At 44.4% G+C, this 22443-nt stretch overlaps 1 protein-coding gene across 7 annotated transcripts in view; it reads right to left on the bottom strand.

Moving 5' to 3' along the window:
• Positions 1 to 15434: 15434 nt before the first annotated feature.
• Positions 15435 to 22443, bottom strand: part of Dcun1d4 (defective in cullin neddylation 1 domain containing 4) — a 79442-nt gene continuing 72433 nt past the window's right edge. For 6 of the 7 annotated variants that reach the window (XM_021163557.2, XM_021163559.3, XM_029477542.2 and 3 more), the window contains 3 exons: positions 20765 to 20869; positions 18885 to 18987; positions 15435 to 18612 (listed from right to left, as the gene is read on the bottom strand). In XM_021163557.2, the coding sequence (XP_021019216.1) occupies positions 18557 to 18612; positions 18885 to 18987; positions 20765 to 20869 (264 nt within the window). In that variant the 3' untranslated portion in view covers positions 15435 to 18556. The remainder of the gene's footprint in view (positions 18613 to 18884; positions 18988 to 20764; positions 20870 to 22443) is intronic. The other variant, XM_021163560.3, reaches the window with a different exon arrangement.

Raw genomic sequence — 22443 nt, 5'->3', positions numbered from 1 at the left:
TTGAACTCTAAAAAGTCCTTAATTTCTTTCTTTATTCCTTCCTTGACCAAGTTATCATTGAGAAGAGTGTTGTTCAGTTTCCACGTGAAGGTTGGCTTTCTATTATTTATTTTGTTATTGAAGATCAGCCTTAGTCCATGGTGATCTGATAGGATGCATGGAACAATTTCAATATTTTTGTATCTGTTGAGGCCTGTTTTGTGACCAATTATGTGGTCAATTTTGGAGAAGGTACCATGAGGTGCTGAGAAGAAGGTATATCCTTTTGTTTTAAGATAGAATGTTCTGTAGATATCTGCCAGATCCATTTGATTCATAATTTCTGTTAGTTTCACTGTGTCCCTGTTTAGTTTCTGTTTCCATGATCTGTCCATTGGTGAAAGTGGTGTATTGAAGTCTCCCACTTTTATTGTATGAGGTGCAATGTGTGCTTTGAGATTTACTAATGTTTCTTTAATGAATGTGGCTGCCTTTGTATTTGGAGCATAGATATTCAGGATTGATAGTTCCTCTTGGATGATTTTACCTTTGATGAGTATGAAGTGCCCCTCCCTGTCTTTTTTAATGACTTTGGGTTGGAAGTCAATCTTATCAGATATTAGAATGGCTACTCCAGCTTGTTTCTTCATACCATTTGCTTGGAAAATTGTTTTCCAGCCTTTCATTCTGAGGTAGTGTCTATCTTTTTCTCTGAGATGAGTTTCCTGTAAGCAGCAAAATGTTGGGTCTTGTTTGTGTAGCCAGTTTGTTAGTCTATGTCTTTTTATCGGGGAGTTGAGTCCATTGATATTAAGAGATATTAAGGAAAAGTAATTGTTGTTTCCTGTTATTTTTGTTGTTAAAGTTGGCATTCTGTTCTTGTGGCTGTCTTCTTTTAGGTTTGTTGAGGGATTACCTTCTTGTTGTTTCTAGGGCGTGGTTCCTGTCCTTGTATTGGTTTTTTTCTGTTATTATCCTTTGAAGGGCTGGATTCGTGGAGAGATAATGTGTGAATTTGGTTTTGTCGTGGAATACTTTGGTTTCTCCATCTATGTTAATTGAGAGTTTGGCTGGGTATAGTAGCCTGGGCTGGAATTTGTGTTCTTTTAGTGTCTGTATAACATCCGTCCAGGATCTTCTGGCTTTCATAGTCTCTGGTGAAAAATCTGGTGTAATTCTGATAGGCTTGCCTTTATATGTTACTTGGCCTTTTTCTCTTACTGCTTTTAGTATTCTATCTTTATTTAGAGCATTTGTTGTTCTGATTATAATGTGTCGGGAGGTATTTCTTTTCTGGTCCAGTCTATTTGGAGTTCTGTAGGCTTCTTGTATGTTCATGGGCATCTCTTTCTTTAGATTTGGGAAGTTTTCTTCTATAATTTTGTTGAAGATGTTTGCTGGTCCTTTGAGTTGAAAATCTTCATTCTCATCCACTCCTATTATCCGTAGGTTTGGTCTTCTCATTGTGTCCTGTATTTCTTGGATGTTTTGAGTTAGGATCTTTTTGCATTTTACATTTTCCTTGATTGTTGTGCCGATGTTCTCTATGGAATCTTCTGTACCTGAGATTCTCTCTTCCATCTCTTGTATTCTGTTGCTGATGCTGGTATCTATGGTTCCAGATTTCTTTCCTAGGGTTTCTATCTCCAGTGTTGCCTCATTTTGGGTTTTCTTTATTGTGTCTACTTCCCTTTTTAGGTCTAGTATGGTTTTGTTCATTTCCATCATCTGTTTGGATGTGTTTTCCTGTTTTTCTTTAAGGACTTCTACCTGTTTGATTATGTTATCCTGTTTTTCTTTAAGGATTTGTAACTCTTTAGCAGTGTTCTCCTGCAATTCTTTAAGGGATTTTTGTGCTTCCTCTTTACTATCTTCTACCTGTTTACCAGTGTTCCTTTGTATTTCTTTAAGTGTGTTATTAAAGTCCTTCTTGAAGTCCTCTACCATCATCAGGAGATATGCTTTTAGATCCGTGTCTAGCTTTTCCGGTGTGTTGGGGTGCCCTGGACTGGGCGAAGTGGGAGTGCTGGGTTCTGATGATGGTGAGTGGTCTTGGTTTCTGTTAGTAAGATTATTACGTTTACCTTTCGCCATCTGGTAATCTCTGGGGTTAGTTGTTGTCATTGTCACTGTTTAAAGATTGGAGCAGAAGCTGTGTTCCACTCACCAGCAGTCTCAAAATCCTGTGGTGGGGGTCGTGGGTAGCTGGTGGGTGTCAGCCGACCCTGTGCTCTAGCTACCCCGGTGCTGGTCCGGCCGGAAGAGGCCTGTGGTCCTACTCAGGCCGGTTTTCTGCTTCCCTAACTAATGCAGTCTCAGGTCCCGCGCGCAATTGGATTGGAGCAGAAGCTGTGTTCCACTCACTAGAAGTCTTAAGATCCTGTGGCGGGTGTTGTGGGTAGCTGGCGAGTGTCAGCCGACCCTGCGCCCCAGCTGCCCCGGTGCTTTTCTGACCGGAAGAGGCTTGTGGCCCTACTCAGGCCGGATTTCTGCCTCCCCAACCAAAGCAGTCTCAGGTCCCGCGTGATTGGACTGGAGCAGAAGCTGTGTTCCACTCACCAGCAGTCTCAATATCCTGTGGCGGGAGTCGTGGGTAGCTGGCGGGTCTTAGCCGACCCTGTGCTCTAGCTACTCCGGTGCTGTTCTGGCCGGAAGAGCCTCTATAAGTTTCAATTAGAAAGTGCAATCTGCAAATTCATCTGGAATAACAAAAAACCTAGGATAGCAAAAACTCTTCTCAAGGATAAAAGAACCTCTGGTGGAATCACCATGCCTGACCTAAAGCTTTACTACAGAGCAATTGTGATAAAAACTGCATGGTACTGGTATAGTGACAGACAAATAGACCAATGGAATAGAATTGAAGACCCAGAAATGAAGCCACACACCTATGGTCACTTGATCTTCGACAAGGGAGCTAAAAACATCTAGTGGAAGAAAGACAGCATTTTCAACAAATGGTGCTGGCACAACTGGTTGTTATCATGTAGAAGAATGCGAATTGATCCATTCCTATCTCCTTGTACTAAGGTCAAATCTAAGTGGATCAAGGAACTTCTTTCTTTCTTTCTTTCTTTTTCTTTCTTTCTTTTTTTTCATTCAGGAAATCTGAAGCATCAGAGATCAAGATCAACAACCACTTCCCATCCTGCTGCCCAAAGTCTGATCTGAACTCTTCAAAGGAAACAGGCTCCTCCTGATGATCGGCTTCTGAGGGGAATTGGCTGGAGCCTGACAGAGTCCTTACAGGACAATGGGGGGACTGCATGTAATCCCCATATCACGGAGGGCACTGCATGGAGAGCATCTCTGTGACAGGGGGATAAAGAATTGGCTTTCTGTAAGCCTTCCCAAGCCAAGGACAATGATGGTGTTGCTACAGTTTCCAGTTCCCCCACATGCTTCTGGTAGCCTTCTGCTGCCAGCCTTGGTCACTCAGAGGAATCCTTGGCTTGTCCAGGGCCATGGACACCTGGCTATCCAGTGCTTGATTTAATATCCATGAAGTCCCATGTGACTCACAAGGAAGAGCCTTGGATTGAGTTCTAGTTGAGTTCCTGACCAGTGGCCTAGTGACTGTGGCTCCAGGACTCGGTGCTTGGTTTTATTACATAAAAGTGGACTGAATCATTGCCATTCCCCCCCCCTGCTCTAAAAAGCTATGATTCCAAGACACTTAAGGGTTTTCATTTCCTAAATGATACCCTCCCCGCAGAAGCCAGTGAAGTGGAACTAAGTTGCAAATAAAATACCAATAACAAGAAACGTTCCCAGGGAGCTTATTACTGCTTCTATGTTTGCCCGTTGTGAAGATTAAACGGTGCTCCCATCTGAGCAACTCTATGTTATGCAGCGGTGTCTTGTCCCGAGTGACTCCATCTTGTAAGACTTGTAAGACTCCATCTTGCATGCTCCATTGTCAGGGTGAATGTTCCGCAAATTGTTTGTGTGAGTGATCAGACATCATCTCCCCCGCATAAACCAGAAGGTACAGACTGATTGATAACATTCATACAAGTTAACTACGACCACTCAGGAATCCATTCCATATAGACCACATGCCAAACGTGTAGTGGCATTATCTCCTCATGCGGGTCTGTGAAGGAGGAACACCCCAAGACTGAAGGGCAGCAAGGACCCTGACCCTTTCTTACTCACTCGTCTCAAACCTCATTCAGAAAACTTGCCCCAAGTAAAGGTCCAGTCTCTCCTGCCAGAGACCCACAGCCTACTCCAAATGATACTTGAGACGGCTGTCACCGGGATGTTTACTAGACAGCTCTGGGCCCTAATGAGCTCTGAGACAAGTCCCTGGAGACTGTGTCTGGGCTGTGTTGCGAGAGGCAAGCGCCACGTGGTCTGAGTGTCAAGAACATGATGCCCTCATTTCTGTCCCAGGCAACCTCTTCAGGGTCCTGTTACCAAGCAACTGCCTGAGGGATGAAGTGATATCTTTCCCAGTAGCTAGCTATAGAGGAGGCTAGCTCTCTCTCTGAGTTCATTGGCGGTGACACAGACCATTCCTCCACTCCTGCATACTATCTGGTGAGCATTTGGTAGAGTCCAATGAGAGCCCTAGCCGGGCAGCTATCCCAGGGACCTCTGAATTTCTATTAGTTTATACTCATTCTCCCGCATTGTATTGGATACCTTAGTGGTGTTCGTACAGGTTTGAAGCAGCTTGCTCCTCCTCAGAAACACTCGCTGTGATGATTTGTGTGTGGTTGGGCCAGGGAGTGGCACTATGAGGTGTGTCCTTGTTGGAGTAGGTATGTCACTGTGGGAATTGGCTTAAGACTCTCATCCTCGCTGCCTGGAAGTCAGTAGTCTGCTGGCAGCCTTCAGATGAAGATGTAGAACTCTCAGCTCCTCCCGCACCATGCCTGCCTGGATGCTGCCATGCTCCCACCTTGATGATAATGGACTGAACCTCTGAACATGTTAGCCCCAGTTGAATGTTGTCCTTTATAAGACTTGCATTGGTCATGGTATCTGTTCACAGCAGTTAAGCCCTAACTAAGACACCTGCTTCCTTGGGTTTTGAGTCAGCTGTTGGCCTTGCAGCCTGGGCTCTCTGACAGACTCAAAAATAACTGAATTTAAGGATATTTCTGATAGCTCTCTGCTTACCATAAAGTCCCCCAATGTTCAAGAACATTGCCCACAATAAACCGACTGAGTAAAATTAAGCAGTAGGAAACAAACATTAGAGAGCAGATGAGCAATTGGCAAGAGAAAGCTCTTGGATATTAAAGTAGGCAGTGGGCCAAGCTGAGATTTGTGGTGTAGAGGGCTTCAGGCTTTCATTGCAAGCCTTAGTGAATGATGCAATTCATAGAACCACATTCACGTTACTTTGATAAAATGGTTGTGAAACTGGAAGGGATAGAAAATTGCATTTAGCACCAAGTCATTCGTAGTATGCAAAGGATCTCAGTTACACAGTATGGTCCATGGCTTCTGCCTAGGTCAGTGTCAGCCGCTAGGACCTTCAGGGTCAGACTCCTGTGTTTGCTCTTTGAAAAGAGCCCTTTTATTTATTGGAGCTAAACTTTATGGTACAAAACCTGAGAATGCCCATCACTTTAATGTCCCGTCCTTGCTTTAATCTCCATGGCCTTAATCTGAGCATGCTTAGGGATGGATGGCCCCATACGTGTGGTTCACACATGTATGAGCATGTGTGGGGCTCCTGAATGAAGAAGCCAGCTGCCTTTGTTGGAGGGAAGCCCTGGTAACAAATCTTTCTCTGCTCATTTTTATCTCCTCTGATATACTCACATCAGCTTTGCTCTCACAGAGATGGGAACCCATCTTTGGTTCCAGCTGTAGCAGAACAGAGCCCAAATCACTGAGAGAATCTGCGTCCTATTTCAGGTAGTAGGCCTATTTCCGGTGGTAGGCCTATTTCTGGTAGTAGGTCTATTTCCGGTAGTAGGTCTCTTTTTGGCATGTCCTTACTTGGCGCTGTTGGTTTTTCAGATCCCTCTTCACACATTTGAAGGTTTTCAAACCCTCTCTGTCTGGCCAGTGTGATCTTGATCTTTCTCTACTGCCTCCCAGTGATACTGTCCAGAGGTCTCCTGAGACCCCCAGCCTCTGTGTTCAGTTTTGAAACTGACAAGCTTCTACAGGAGAAAAGGCAACCTCACATACTTGACACACCTCTCTTATATTCGTTCTTCTTCCAGATGTTTGCTGCTTGGACATTTACTTTCTTAATAGCTTGACAATTCCTTCAAATATTTTATTACTATTATTATTATTATCATTACTATTATGCTTAAATTTTATAGTTATTCTTAATAGGTGGCTGTCTCAGGCAACTTAGCCACTTTTGGAAGCAGAAGCCTGCTTTTGGAAGTAGAGCAAATGCCATTTTAGAATAAGAATTAGTCTTATTTCTGGGGCCCTTTGTCCCTTTCATAACAAGAGGGACTTACTGTTGGCTGTTGTGATGACTGTCACACCTGTAATGACTTTCCTCAAGAATTTTCTGGAAGCATAGATCCAGTGCTGTATATAATCTGTTCTTACACAAGAAAGCACACATGTTCAGCCTGAGCAACTGGGGCTGTTCACTGTAAAGCAGACATCTTTCTCTATCCCCGGGATGGCTTCTATCTTTAATGAGGCCCATAATTTCCTCCACTCTGCCTGAGATATGGGCAATAAGGAGAGCTGAGCATAAGGAATATTGGGGAGGCTTCAGAATTCCTGAGTGAAACTTATTCACCATCACCATGTGGACCTTACATGATCAAAGGGACCACAGCAGGACATCTCATGATCTTTTTCTTAAGCATAGTGGTTTGAATGAGAATGGAACCCATAGGTGCCCATAATTGCATGCCTAGTCCCCAGTTGATGACCTGTTTGGAAGGATTAGGGGGTGTGGCCTTGTGGGAGGGGTGTGGCCTTGTGGGAGGAGGTGTGGCCTTGTTGGAGGGGGCATGGCCTTGTGGGAGGAGGTGTGCAGCTAGGGATGGGGGAGTGGAAGGAGGTCTAAGATAAATTGTAATGGGCATCATCATAGCCACTGATCAGCTTCCAGACTTGAGCCATTTAAAGACAGCAAATCTCTCAAAGGAAGGGGATTCTAGGTTCTCTTATAAGGACCCCAGATTACCCCAAATTTATAATGTGAGTCTTTCTTCTAGCTCCCCCAAGAATAACTGTGTTTTGGGGAAAGGGAAACAATGAAAGCTTTGGCAAACTGCAGGTCATTGACTCTGAGCTGACAGGGTTCTGGAGAAACAGTGCATCACTGTGGTTCATCAATGAGAGAGGTTAAGTGGTCCATGGGTCTTGAAGAATAAGAGAATATTATCATAAGCTTAACCAGACAATAGCTCCAGTTGCAACTGCTATATCAGACATGGCTTCATTGCCTGAGCAGCTCAGCTCACCCTTGGAGTGTGACATGAATCTACTGACCCAATGGATGTCCTTCTCCATCCCTGACAAATAGATACACAAGAAAGCTGTGTACTTAACCTGGTAAGGCCAGCAACACTTTACTACCCAACCCCAGCCCCGTGTCATAAAATAGCTAATGGGGACTCGACTACCTTTCTTTCCCATAAGATCACATTGATCTACTACATGGATGGCATTATGCAGGAAGACAGGAAGACAGATATTTTAATGAGAAGCTGGAGAAATGGTTCTGTGGACAAGTGTTTGCTATGAAAGCAAGACCTGAGTTCAAATCCTTAGCATCCATGTAAAAAGCTGGGCAGAGCTGCATGTGCCTGTAAACCTAGTGATTGGGGAAGGCAGAGACATGTGAATCATGGGAACTTTCTGGCCAGCGATTTTAGCCAAGTGATGAGCTTCAGGGTCAAAGAGAAAACCCATAAGGTATGGAGCAACAAAGGATGGCATGTGATGTCCTCTGGCACTTGCAAACTCATATGTGGATATACCACCCCCCCACACACACACAGAGAGAGAGAGAGAGACAGAGAGACAGAGAAATAGAGAGACAGAGAGACAGAGAGAGAAAGAGACAGAGACAGACAGAGAAAGATGGAGATAGACAGAGAGAGAGAAGTTGTAACAATACTGTTGATAATACACTTGCATGTCAGAGGTAGACAAAAACCCCAACCAACTTGGAGGGGGCTTTCTCCCACACAGAAAAATTCAAGGGATCTAGTGGTATGGGCCTTGTTGAGATGTCCCTCTGAGGCTGAAGAAAAGTCACTCCATCTGGTCCCTCCTGCATGGATCTCTTTGTGACTCACCTTGGGTTGCTGAAGGAATATGCTCTTCCTTGGCTTTATTACTCTTGTTGGCTTGCCAGGTGACTATTAATTTTCAGTGGGCAGGGTCCAGAATACAAGAAGATGTTGTCTGTAGTGTTTGTCATGTCCAAAACACTGTGTAAGCTATTCTGTGTCTGGCACTGTTCAGGATCCAGTGTGATGGCTATTCTCAGCTGTCAACTTCACTACATCCAGAATTAACCAAAAGCTCAGGCAGCTGGGTAGCCCTGTGAAGGATCTTTCTTGATTGAATTATCTGAAGGAGGATGACCCACTTCTTCTGGATCTTTTGAGGTGGGAGGATCCACCTGTTGTCTTGAGCAGTTATTGGGCCTGAGTAAACACTGAGTACTTAACTACATTACTATGAGACCTGAACTGCCCACCGGGAGCTGGGTGTGGGCTGATCCTCCAGACCGTAAAGTTAAGCAAGCGCCTCAGCATGTCATCATCAAGCAGAAGTGGAGTGTCTAAGACCAGGCCTGAGCAGGCCTGGAAGGCATCCGTAAATCATATAAAGAAATGGTCCATACGTCCCTGGGTCTCTATCCTGCTACGCTTCTTTCTCTCAGCTGTTCCTGGGACCTGGGGGAGGGATTAATTCCCTCACTACCTACTGACAATGGAACAGAGATTTAGATGTTCATTATGAATGGCTCCTTGTGATATGTAGGAACCACCTCAAAGAAGGTAACTTCAGCCTCATGGCCCTTCCTGGGACATCTCTGAAGAACAGTGGTAAAGGGACATCCTCCCAGCTCTTCAAAACAGAGGACTGCCAGACGTATCATTACATGAACTGTGACTAATACCTTGGCTCGATGATCAGAGACTTGGGACAAACAAGACTGTAAAAATGGAGACAAAGAAAAGGATGAGCAAACCCAGCCCCAGCCCCTGTGCATCCTGTATGAATACTCACCAAAGGTGTTCCCAACAGAGGAAGACTTAACTAACCAGGCTATGGCTGACCTTCCCTGTGGATACCAGCCAGCCTTTATTGCTAGACAGTCCTGTCATTGTCCAGTTGGTTCATAAACAAATGACTAAGGTAGCCGAAGTGGCAATTATACATAGGCTTAGCAACCAAGGTTGGTCTGGTCAAGATCATTGCTGGGGGTGAGCGGGGCGGTCAGTGTGCCAGCAGCAAAGACTAACGTGGAAGCACAGTAAGAACCATTCTTCTGGGATGATGAGTGAGCGATCTCACAGCAGCTGGATTGCACCGGACAGCTTCCATTGTGGGAAGGACAGAGTTTTGTTCTATCAGATTAGACATCTGACTCTGGCTATGGAGTTGCCTTCCTTACATGCAGCGGATTCTGCCAAACTCCTATTGGTGAACTTAAAGAAAGCCTCCCCAGCAGTGGCACACCACCAAGCACTGCTTACAATCAAGAAACTCACTCCACAGCAAACCAAGTACAGCCATGCGCCATGCTCATGGGGTTTACAGTCTATGTTCCCACCATCCTAAAGTAGCTGGCCTAATAGAACTGTAGAGTGGCCCTTTGAAAGCTCACGAGATAGCAATACTTTGTGGAGCTGGGACAAGGTTCTCCACAAGGCTGTACATGCCCTGAATTGGTTGTGCCAGGATTCATGGGTCCAGCAGTCGAGGGGTGGGAACGGGAGTGGCTCCATTCATTAACACCTGTTGTGACTCACTTACAAAATTTGCTTCCTCAGTCCACACGGCCTTTGCTCTGCCTGCCAAGACATCTTGGTGCCAAAAGGAAAATGTTTCCACCAGAGGGTAGAACAATAGCTGCATTGAGCTGGAAGTTAAGATGGCTGCTGGCCATTTCGGAATTGTCATACCTGTGAATTGACAAAAAGGGATTATAGGTGGTTTAGGGACACCGATCCTGTCAAGGAGAAACCGTGTTCATTTCTCAATGGTGGGAACACATTCAGCCAACCCAATGGGCATGGCTCATGGCTGCATTTATTTATTTTTCTGTGAGGTGGGTTTCTTGATGGCAAGCAATGCTGTGCACATGACATTGTTGGTGAGGGAGGCATTCTATTAGTACACAAAGACAAACTCCACATATAAGGAAAATACGCCCAGAAGACAGGAGATCCTGTAGGCATTATGTCTCATGAGAAAGGATCCGAGGCTGTAACTCACCTGGAAGAGTACTTGACTAGTATGCACAAAGCCCTGAGTTCAGTCCCCAGAACAATAGAAATTGGCCATGACAGAGCCCACTTATAATCCCAGTGCTTGGAGGCAGAAGGATCACAAGTTCAAAGTCATCTTCTGCCTCATAGTGAGTTTGAGGTCAATGTAGCATACATGCGACCCTATCTTAAAACAAAGTAAAAATAAAAGAAAACATTTTAAAAAGGAGGAAGAACAAAGGAAACTTTGATGACCCCTTGTCCTGGTAAATAACTGTGACCAGCTGACACGCTTGCTGAGGGCAAAGGAAACGCAGTATGGGTAACAGTAAAAGGCGGTTACAAATGTCAGGCTTCCACACGGCCAGTCACAGACATGAGGGCTGTCATTGTCCCAGTATGTCCTCCCACTGCCACACTGAGAGTCTATGTGCCAATCTCATCAATTATGGCATCCATAACAAAATACTATAGACCAGGAGCCTTATAAGCAATAGAAATGCACTTCTCAGAGCTCTGTAGACAGCAAGTGCAAGGCCAGAGTATTGGCACAGTCAGAGCCAACCTTCTCCAGACTGCACACTGCTAACTTTCCTTGATTTCTCCAATGGCAGAAATGATACTATTTGGGTTCTTTAATTTTAAATAAGTTTACTAATCCTTTCATGATCCAGATACCTCCTAATGACCCTCATACTGAAAGCTGAAATTCCAACCTATTTACTAAATATATCACCCTCTTCACTTCACTTTCTCTATATGGTGCCTAAAATATCCCAGGGTATCAATGAGACCAGTATGACGAGCCTTGTGTGGCTGAATGCATTCTCTTCTATAACTGTCACGTCAGTAAGCCATGGACTAGACTCGATGACACCTGTGAACTCACAGTTTGTAGATACCCAGGCTTCACACTGGTTAGCTAGCAAAGCTAGATCCACGAGTGCACATATGACCTCTGAGGAGACCCTACGCCTTCTCCATCTAGCCCTCTACCTACACTGCAGGATGTCTCAGCTGAGCCGAGCCAGTATCTTTCCAGTCTACTGTGGGCTTGGGGCTCATGTCCACTGCGGTGGTTTGAATAAGAAATGTCCCCTGTAGTCTCAGATATTTGAACACTTGATTCGCAGTTGACGGTGCTGCTGGGGAGATTTTAGATAGTGCAATGTTGCTCGAGGAAGCACATCACTTGGGGGTGAGCTTTGAGATTACTTACTCTTACCTCTCCATTTTATCTTTGTAACAAGGGGTGTGGCCTTTCAGCGTCTTGCTTTGGTCACCATGCCTGCCTCTAGCCACAACTCTCCAGCATGATAGACTTTTAATCCTCTGGAACTATAAGCCCAAATAACTCTTTTGTCCTTGATCTATTCTCGGCCCCCTCATTCTTCAATCTGTTGACTTTTGACTTTCTGGTCCCTTCTACACCCTCTTACTAATTTCACATGGAACATCTGCCTAAAGCATGATCTGATGGCCACACTGAGAATCTGGAAATCAGCATTGAGGCAGAAGAGGCGATGTAGAAGGCTTCGTGCGCCCTGAGACACAAGAATGAGCTGCCAAGAGACGTGATGTCGGGCTTTCAGACTGTCCAAAGATTACAGCCTCACCCAACCTTCTCTCTCAGGATGCGACACAAAAGAACCACCACAGGCCAAGGAACACAAATGAATCACTAAGCTGAGAGAAAGAAGACTGCAGTGTGGCCTGGGAAGCCAGGCCCACTCTTCCGGGATGCAGTTCACTCTGGTAATGGGGACAACTACAGCTTTCTCCTCATATTTGTTCTCATTTCTGGAGAACACAAGTTTGCAATTTTAGAACTGCAAACTAGGACAATCCCAAAATGTCACTGTTACAACGTTAAGGGAGAAACACCCAGGGCCTGTTGAGCTGACTTTCACACAGCCCAGACTCACCCTATAGTGCCTTCAAAGGAATGTCTTTGAGTGTGAACGTTTCTTTGGGAGATGGGACGTCACTTTGACTCACTCTTTACAATGTTCCTATTATTTTGTCCCTGTTTCTTAGTTTCTTACTCTCTCTGAGACCCGCAGAGCGTGACTTCTACAAATGCACTTCTTTTCTCTTCAAGTAATTGATGACATGCCAGAGATGGATTCAAACCAGGGAAAAATTAAACTCTTCTGCCAAAAGTAATATGTGGGCCTATGTTGGGTGGTCCTCTGCCTCACAAGCTTAGATGGGGCCAGAAAGCCGGAGGTGTCATCTTCACAGGAGTCATCTGTGGTTTTGCCAGCTGAGAGAACTACAAAGACAAGTGACCTCTGGTGGCACCAGAAACACTTCTCTGGGATTGTCTATGTAGAAGTTACTCTTCATATAACAATTCGGAGTTTTCAAGTCAGCATGGTGGTGTGTGTGCTTCTCAGCCCCCGAGAGGCTGAGGCAGGATGGCCATGAGCTTTAGGCCACTCTGGGCTACAGTTTGAGAATCTGACAGAGAAAGCTCAAAACAAACACAGAAAGAAACAACAACAACAACAACAACAAAAAAAACAAAAAACGGCTGGAGAGGTGGCTCAGTGGTTGAGAGCACTGGTTGCTCTTGCAGAGGACTCAGATTTCACACTGGAATTCCCAGCACACACCCACCAGTAACTCCAGTTAAGAGTAGTTCAGTATGAATACACACACACACACACACACACACACACACACACACACACACACTACACCATCTCTAAAAAAGTGCACCTTGCCATTGTTAGGCACAAACAGATCATGCACAGTGCCAAGTCTCCTCATTTCAGTAGTCCTGGTTTTGACCCAATAGTCATCTTTTTTCAAAAGTATTTTATTAACATACTATTTTCTGTCAGTGTTTGTGCACAACGTGCATGCTTGGCCTGGGGCCTGAGGAGGCTAGAACACATCAAACCTCCTAGAACTGCTTTTTGGTTTTTTGTTTGTTTGTTTGTTTTTCTTTCTTTCTTTCTGTATTTGTTTTTAACTTTCATGGTCAGGTTCTCAAACTGTAGCCCAGAGTGGCCTAAAACTCATGGCAATCCTGCCTCAGCCTCTCAGGTGCTAAGACACACACATACCACATGCTCAGACTTGAAAACTCCAGAGCAGTGGTTCTCAACTTTCCCAAGGCTTTGACTTTTTAATACAGTTCCTTATGTTGTGGTGATCCCCCCCAACCATAAAATAATATTTTTGCTATTTTATAACTGGAATTTTAGTTATGAATCATACTGTAAATAGTTTTGGAGGTAGAGGTTTACTAAAGGGATCGCAACCCACAGGTTGAGAACCACTACTCTAAAATGAAGCTCATGTGTGGTGTTGTAACCAAGGCCTTGTGCATGTTAGGCAAGTTCCCTACCTCTAAGCTCTGTCTTCAGTCCCAATTTTTCCCCATGTCTCACTCCAAGATTCCTTTGCTATCTCATTATTTCAAAGGGTATAAAAGTTCCTTGAGAGTCACTGTCTTGTAACTTACTTCTCTATATGTCTGCAATGCACCTCGGGTAGTCTGACTAGGCCTTGGTGACTTATTTCCCATTTATCTTGGTCCAGTTACACTGCTGGAAAACGGATGTGTATCATGACTCTTCATGTGGATGAACACTGTTCAAGACTCTACTACTCCATACGGAGGCTGCAGGACACACCCTGGGCTCATACTCTATAGGAAGCCAGGACCACCCCTGATCCTTCCCATTAACTTGCAGTTAATTACAATATTTAAGTACAAGTATGTCTACTTAGCATCTTCTTTTCCGGGTATCTGGAAAATACGTTCTTGGTTTGGTCCTTAGCTTTTGGGCCAAATGCCAGTCTCCAATTTGGAGAGTATATATTTGGACTTCTTAGTCATCTTGCCATTTTCTCTCTCCCCAAAGCTTACGAGACTCCAGAAACTATCACTTCCTGGTGTGGTGGTTGGAATATCCTTGGCCCAGGGATTGGCATTATGAGCAGGTGTGGCCTTGCTGGAGAAAGTGTGTCACTGTGGGTGTGGCCTCTTAGCAGCCCAGAAGACAAATCCCCTGTTTGCCTTTGGAACAAGATGTAGAACTCTCAGCTCCTCCTGTGCCATACCTACCTGGACGTTGCATGCTCCTGCCTTAATGATAATGGACCAAACCTCTGAACCTGTAAGCCAACCCCAGTTAAATGTTGTCCGTTATATAGAGAGTTGTCTTGGTCATGGTGTCTCTTCATAGCAATGTAAACCATAAGACACTGGCCTTTCTCATTTTTACATCCATATCTTCCCAGATTAACCTACATGTTGACAGTGCTTTGCCAGACTAGAAACTATGTCTTCCTTCCCCATACACTTTCTAGTCTTCCAGGATGGGTCAAAGGCCCTGTTCTCAGCTCACCTTCTAATATGGGACACAGAGCAGAAAGCAGGCCGGTACGCACAGCTTCCTGCACAGTACCCTTGTGGGTAGTAAAATGGCCACTGTTGCCTAGCTCTTGGCTTATGATCACTTAGCATTAGCATTCAATGTTTAGAAAAGCACAATAGAGTCGATGGTAACAAATCATTCTGTCACCACAACTCGATGAGTGCCTAAACTGTCCTTGCCAAGACTTTTAAGATGCTCTACACCAAAACATTCTTATAAAATTCTTATCCTTGGTTGGGAAATAAAATATCTATTATTGAAACTATTAGGGAGATTTTAATTCTGTGTAGCAAGTAACATTACCATTGCTGAAATTCTTGAGTGTGACAACTGCATAGTGTCACCATGAATAGATCCTATCTCATTCCAAAAGGTCAGTGTGCTGTGTCATAATGTAATTCAGTGTCAAACGATTCAGAAAATGAAGTAGTATCTGTCTTCCTCCCCTCCCCCCCACCCCAGAAAATGCCCTAAGGTGTGTCTATGTAACAGGAATATACATATTCATTGGATTACTCTTGCATTTCCCCCCTGAACCTGTAAGATTTTTTTAATAGAACAGGCTGAGAGAAAGGCAAAGGATAAAACATTTAAATTTTTTAAAAAAGTACTTTAAAAATGGTTTCGGCAGAGAAACCCAGTGTACAAAGACCCCACAAATCAGTTCTGAAACCAAACACAAATATCTGTTTATTTATGGGCTATCATTTTACATCAATTTCATTGAAACTTAAACCAGTTTGCTGTGCTCGTTAAGTGGCATAACAGTATTTAGTTAAGCTGGGAGTCACAGGACTTGCACACTTTTATGACTGTAATGCAAATACTGACGACACAAGGCATTCACAGTTATAGGCTGGCTGCTGTTCATGTCACAGCAACGCCCAATAGAAATTATTTTATGAAAAAAAGCAACCCACATTTTGGTCTCATTTACAGATATCCAACATTTCAGTTGGTCAATGAATTCTATACAATTTTATACAACTATGAAAGGATAAAGGATAAGGCTTACAGAGGTATTTTAGCAGTTGTAAAAATAAAAACCAAGGGCACAAACTAAACTCTTAAAGCTTTCTGTATAAACTTCAAAAGTATGGTTAGGATGGAGACAGAGGCAACAGAAATCTGTTAAACCAGAATCTAGAGGTTTGTCTAATCAGTTATAAAGACTGAACACAAGAATTCATGCTTCAAAAGGGGCACGCCAAAGGCTACCACGGCTATCCAGCACATCTTGTTAGATAACTTCTACCCAGTGCAGTGTAAACGGCTGCAAGCTGCATTCCCCAACAAGAGGATGTTGCCGCACCCTGAAACACAAGTGAACGGAGGAAGGGTGGCTGGGGCTCAGGTACTGGAGAACCGAAGGTGCCCAGGCTTCTTCCAATGGTAGCCATAAGTGCTCTTGATGATCGTTCAACTTGCGTAACTTGGCGATTCTTCAAGAAAAGGGGTCTTTTTTACTTGGTCTGACTCCCCTTAATAATAGCTCTGTAAAAATTGAGAAATCCAAAGGCAAGCAACAGTCACGGTGGTTTGTTTCTTGAGGCAGTTCAGAGATTATCTGGAGTTGTAAATATTGGTCATCCCCTCTGGAATGCCGACTTCCATTCTAGTCATCACGGTGGTTACTTGAGTCTCTATTATCAAAATGTTCACAGTAGATAAAATGGAATTTCTCATGCTGGTAACCACCTTTACTCCAGGTTCACTGTGCTTAGTGTTTCAAACACTCTCTAGATTCTCACACAGCATTTAAAACAATCCCATCTATGATCCTTCTTTGCATCGAGACAATCGACAGCTGACCTACCTCAACAACAGTCACCCTGAGAGAATGATTCTTTAACCGTGGGACCACCTGCAAAGGGATCCTGCTCTGCAGAGCTGTGCCTGTCTTCGCAGTCCCCAGCGCCACACACCTCTATGCACTGGAATGCCTTTCATAGAGCAGTCTCAACAGCTGTGGTTTTCCCAAGAAGTTTACATTGTGTTCAGATACTAATTCTTAAGTGAGACTACAGACAAAGGATGGTTATGCTAAAGCAATATTGGGTTGTTGGTCTTTTTAAACTTCTGATTTATTTCACAGCAAACCAAACCTCATTATTTGGTAGAAAAAGGCAAGTATTTGCATTCCACCACATCATGATTTTGCATATGCACGCACACGATATATACATACAACATTTCTGTCTTTGGTGGTTCAATCAGGAAAAGAAATATATGAAAATAGCAACACTTTGAAAAGGAACTGTGAAACAGCGGTCAGGGTAGCACTGTCTGTGTGCTCTGCTCATTTAATGCCATTTACAGGTTCACACTGAATGGAGAAGACTCTTTTCTTTTTTGGCCAATAATCCCACCATCTTCTAGCCATCACCTGCCTGGGCAGGCACGGATCCCTCTATATCATTTACCCAGCAAACCATCCATTAGCTCTTTCCTGGGTTAAATCTTAGATGTGTTTTCACAGACTTCAGGGACCGAGTGAGTCATAGCACCACATGGTTGGGGAAACCTGTTAACTGTGTACTTCTGCACGAGGGGCAAGGCAAGCAAGCAAGCAGATGCAAACCTTAAACATAAGACATAAGGTACAAACTCACAACTACTGCTGTGTTGGCTCTGGTTTCTCATCCACATAATGGCTACTACCACCCTTCTGTACCTGTGACTCAGGGAATGACAAGCGGCCCCTCCGAGAAAGGTCCCAGTGTGAACAGGGTTAGCTCGATGCTGGTGGTTTCAGTCCACTGCCTGCAATGGACGCGTGGCCAGGAGAAGCCCAGCACAGGTGAAACAAAGACAGGAAACAAACAGCTCTCACTTGTGGTTTAAAAACAAAAACAAACAAACAACTCCAAAGCCCTGGGGTATTACAGACACCATGAGAGAGTAACTAAAATCTCAAGCCGGAGTTCAAAGTGCTTTGCAGTCATGCCGCCAGCAAACCAGGAGGCTCACGAGGGTGGGTGGCAAAGGAGACGGTTTGCACAGAGAGCTTCAGCAGACCAAGCACTGCTAGAGGAACACAAAGCAGGGAAACAGCGGAAGGCTTATGGAAACGTAAGCTTCGATTTAAAATAAGGAGCAATTTAAGGAGGAGAGGAAGAGGAGGAAGAGGAAGGAAAAAAAACCATAAACCTGTACTTTTTGTGTTAGAAATGCTTTGTAGCATGTCAGATGTTTGTGCGCTCAAATAAATAACTTTTGTCACTTTAAAATACCAAAGTTGTCAAGGAAACCAAGTCATATTTGGCTTATGCCACAGTAAGTCATGGCTCCTACTTCTTCCAGAAGTTGGCCTCTTAAGCAATGAGGTTAATTCTGGCAATACTTGCTTATGGGGACAGTTATAATGTTTTCTGAAATTTGAGACCAAACAAAGTATAACTGGTTCATTTGAAAAAAAAAGGGGGGGGACCAAAAATATGCCACAAAATTATTTTTACAATACATTTTTGCAGAAATAATCTCTAGGTGAAGCTTTTCATTTTATACACATATACAAAATTTAAACAGCAATATACACATAATCACAGTGAGGACGTTGGCAAATTCACCAATCTGTAGTGTGAAAACGAACTGCAGAGCAGCCTCCAAGAGAACAATGCTACATCAAGCAGGGCGGCCCATTCAATAGCAAACACCGAGACACGCCTGCCTGCGAGAGGCCGGCAGTGCAAGAAAAGCAGCATGCGCTTCCATACAGACAGCAGTTTATGGCTAATGGGTGACATAACCGTGGGAACAGTGACTCTCGCTGCCAGGCATAAGGTCCTAGGACATCTGCTTGTCTTTATACCATTCCACAAATTCGTCCAACAAAACTGGCCCTGGAGAGACAAAGAACAAACCACATGAGGCCTGGAGAGGCTGCGGAGGCTGTGCACATGGCCAACACCCATGGGGACCGAGGGTCAACTGGAAGGAAGAGAAGGAAAAAGAGGAAGGGAGAGGGAGGAAAGGAGGGAGGTGGAGGGAGAGGAGAGGGGCAGAAGAAAAGCCATGGGCTCAGAGGCTGAGAGAAGTGTACAGTGGATGAGTGGGGGAGGAAGGAGAGATAACTCAGCACCCAGTACTCACTCACTCAGCACCCAGTACTCACATGCTCCGTCTTCATCGTAGTTGCTGAGGTCGAGACTAATCGTTCTGCTGAACTCCAGAACATTGCACCACTGGTCTTTGTTTATCACTTTGTATTTTGATTGCTGGTGAGGGGAGGGGAGTGATAAGGTTAATGACACAAACAAGGGGGACGGTTCCAGTTTCTGTATGAGTCAACTTAAGAAAGCTCATGCAGGGTTAGTTCAACTGAAGCACCAATCTAGGAAGATCGACAGGCAAGCAATTTAAAATGGCAATGTTTTCAATGCATTATCACTGTAAGGTTGCCTCTAAGCCAGTCGCAGCACCCGCTGTGCAGCAGTGCTGCAAGGGTTAAACCACAGGACTACCCGGTTTTCAGACAGTGCTTCATCCAGTACTTGGCACACAGTAAATGCTAACCAGGCAGCCACTTGCTGGGGACTATGGAAATGCTGCCAGTGGCCCAGAGCTGAAAACTCTTGCTATGACTCTCAGGAAAACCTGGAAGAAACATGAAGTGGTTGTCTATCACCCTTAGACAAGAAATCTGCTACAGGTAGATGAAGACAATATCCTAGAGATTTAAAAGCGAAATCCAGAGCTAACATTTTAAAAGTCCTTATGGCAATAAATAAATAAATAAATAACAAAACCAGTTTAAAAAATATATATGCAAAGAGTCAAGCCAATGGTTTTGAGGATGCAGGCACAAGACAGGCTGGAATGGAAGGGTTGCTACCCTCCTTCTCAAAGAAAAACTACAAACTTACATGAGAGCAAAGCACAGACTTTAACTTCTGAAGCACAAAAGCTTTAGAAGTTTCAAAACAGCCAGTTAAGTCCCTGGGACTAGGGACTGTCAAATTTACTCACAGCCCCATCTTTTAGCCAAAGGACCCTTCACCTGGCGGTTCAAATCCTACTACACTCCCTGAGTACAAGAACCTACTTCCAATCCTGTCCAATAGTGACAGCTTATGTCATGGGACTGTTAGAAGCTAGAATGGATCATAGGTAGGGCAGACCATCCTGCCAACAAGTACTTGTATTAATAAGCAGCTTGTATTAGCTCTTTACGGAGTTCCAGTTAACCTTACAAGTAGTTTCTAGTAGCAAGAATAACATCAGTTGTCTTTTGGACCACTACATAAAGCAAGTAGTAAGAAAGTTTATTTCAAGTGGGAATTGAGTTGGACAAGGCACAGGATTCTCGCAAAATCCTACACCAATCCTTGAAAAGCAAGGCCATGTTTCTGTAGAAGGTGGGCAAGGCAGATGCCACACTCGGGCAGCCAAAGCAACTCAGTCTCTGCTTCATTCAGGCTCTGCAAAAGGATGTTTCAACAAAACCACTGCTAATTATTGGTGGCTCCAAATTTTGACCACCATGAAAGCAAACAGCAACAATGTAGAGAAAAGCTGGTTGTTTCTGACTCGAGGCTAAGCACATTTAAACTGAAGAGAACACTGCCTAATCCAGTGCTCAGGGCTATCCAAGTACACCGCCAGGCACTGGGACATGAGTAGTTACAAATCGATTAGAAACTAGTTTTGGTGAGAGGCAGATGGCTCGTGTTTAATGTTGGCATCAGACTGGACATTCATCTGAAAGTAACCCCGAGTTCTGTTGCTACAAAGAACTGGGAGTCCAGAGCCAGTGGGATCTCCATGGGGTCGGGGAGGACAGAGGGAGTGCTGTGGCTGTTCAGACACACAATTTGACAGGAACACACAGACACACTCCAAAACATGCAGCCGCTGACAGACAGCAATCAGGGAATCACAATTCCAACGAGCAAAAAGCTACGGCAAATAAAAACATCACATAACAAGGTTAGATAAGTATGTGTTAGTTCTAAGCAAGCAAACATAACATTTCATAAAGTAGTAACTTGGTACCTCTAAGAACTGGTGAAAAACTGGAAAAAGGGGCCAGATTTTTCCTAATAACAGTCCCAACATGCATTTGGCAGTGTTTATGTCTAGGCTGCGCTGGTCCTTTTCCTGTTTAACAAACAAAAACAAAAGTAAGCCAGATGTTCCTAAGTCACACACTCTAATAAACCAAACACGTAGTTTACTTCAGCAAGAGGTTGGTAAACACACAGCTCAGTTATTATGCGTCATTGAACCCTGAAGGGACTAAGGATGGCAGCCAAGACACAATGGGAAACCTAACAGTTGAGTGTCACATATACATTTATTTTGAGAAAGACTGATGCCAAGAGAATAACTTTACCCTAATGCCTATCGATCATGCAGTAGTATGTTCAATCATTTCTGGGCAAATAAAAACCATGGCCTGCTTGTTTTACATTATGATAATTACCAGAGTTACAACCGCTGACCGGAGCCCGCAGTGAACTCAGTGGATTCAAGTAGTCTGCTTTTGAGTACTGTGAATCGGTTTCCCCAGAGACTCATTTTCCAACAGCTTTATTTTGTGTGGTAAATATTTTTCTTCTACCTAAATACACTGGAACTAAATTCAGCTCCTAGGAAGGTCTGGAGCCCTGGAGCATCTCCTAGTCAGAAGACGCGTTCACCAGCCGCCTTAGGGAAGCAGGGGCTCTGGGTCTCCTTATGCTGCCTTCCCTGGCGGGTCTTACACCTGACTCCTACAACAGTGTCTACTGACCACAGGAAACTGGAAAACAGAATGCATGTGACATGCAGAGTAAGCTTGGTCCACTTTTAACTGTAACTAAAGATTCTACTTCTCATTCCATACTCATTTCCACTTTAAAACTTAAGCAGGCTGATCCTACAGGGGGAAACTATTCTCAAATCCAGGAGGCAAGCTCGCACATCTACAGCTCTCCTTTGTGTGGTCCATCAGCTAGAGGGAAATCTGCACAAGGACTTTTTTACAAAGGGGTGAGGTACTTGGCTATCCTCCTGGAGTAGAAGGTCAAGTGTCCACCACAAAAGGAACCATGCTGCAGCCACCACTGGCCACCCACACCTCCTGACAAGAGCCGGTCTGTCCACAGGGAGGTTCTACTCATGCCCTTGATCCTCAGAGGACTTAAAGTGGTACAGCGACGAGGCTCGCTCTACACACCAGCAATGGAAAAGAAGGCACAGCAACTTTCCATTGAAGAAAGACATAGAAGATGGCTTCTGGTCATAGTCGCTAAGTGAAATAGCTGTTCATAACAGGCCGGGTCACATGGCGCAGTAACAGCCCTCCCCGTTAAAGGCTACACCACTGAAGGCTGGGGAGGGAGGCCATTTCTGTGCTGGCCTTGGGCCAAGCGGATGATCCCATCGTGTCTTGGCATCATTAACTCTGCTAGGGAAGAGGCCAGAAGAGACCTGGTTGGTGTGCTGTCTTTGCGCTTTTGTGATGCACTGGTGAAATGAATATAAAACGTCACTTAGGTTGGAGTGTGGGGATGGCAGACAGCAACAGCGCACCATGTCAGAAAGCCAGCCACGAGAAAAATAGTAAGCTGCTGAGAAACGCACGTGGGACCACAAGATCTTGCCAAAGTCCACTTAACACAAGTGTGCTCGGCACCGACTGACCACACAGCACCCTAAAGAGCTTCCTTTTGCTGAGTTTATAAGCACTT

This window comes from Mus caroli, unplaced genomic scaffold (genome assembly GCF_978045245.1).
Source record: "Mus caroli unplaced genomic scaffold, Mus_caroli_1 scaffold_4, whole genome shotgun sequence".
Lineage (NCBI taxonomy): Eukaryota > Metazoa > Chordata > Mammalia > Rodentia > Muridae > Mus > Mus caroli.
Note: the sequence above shows the minus strand (reverse complement) of the source record. Positions and strands in the feature narration are given on the sequence as shown.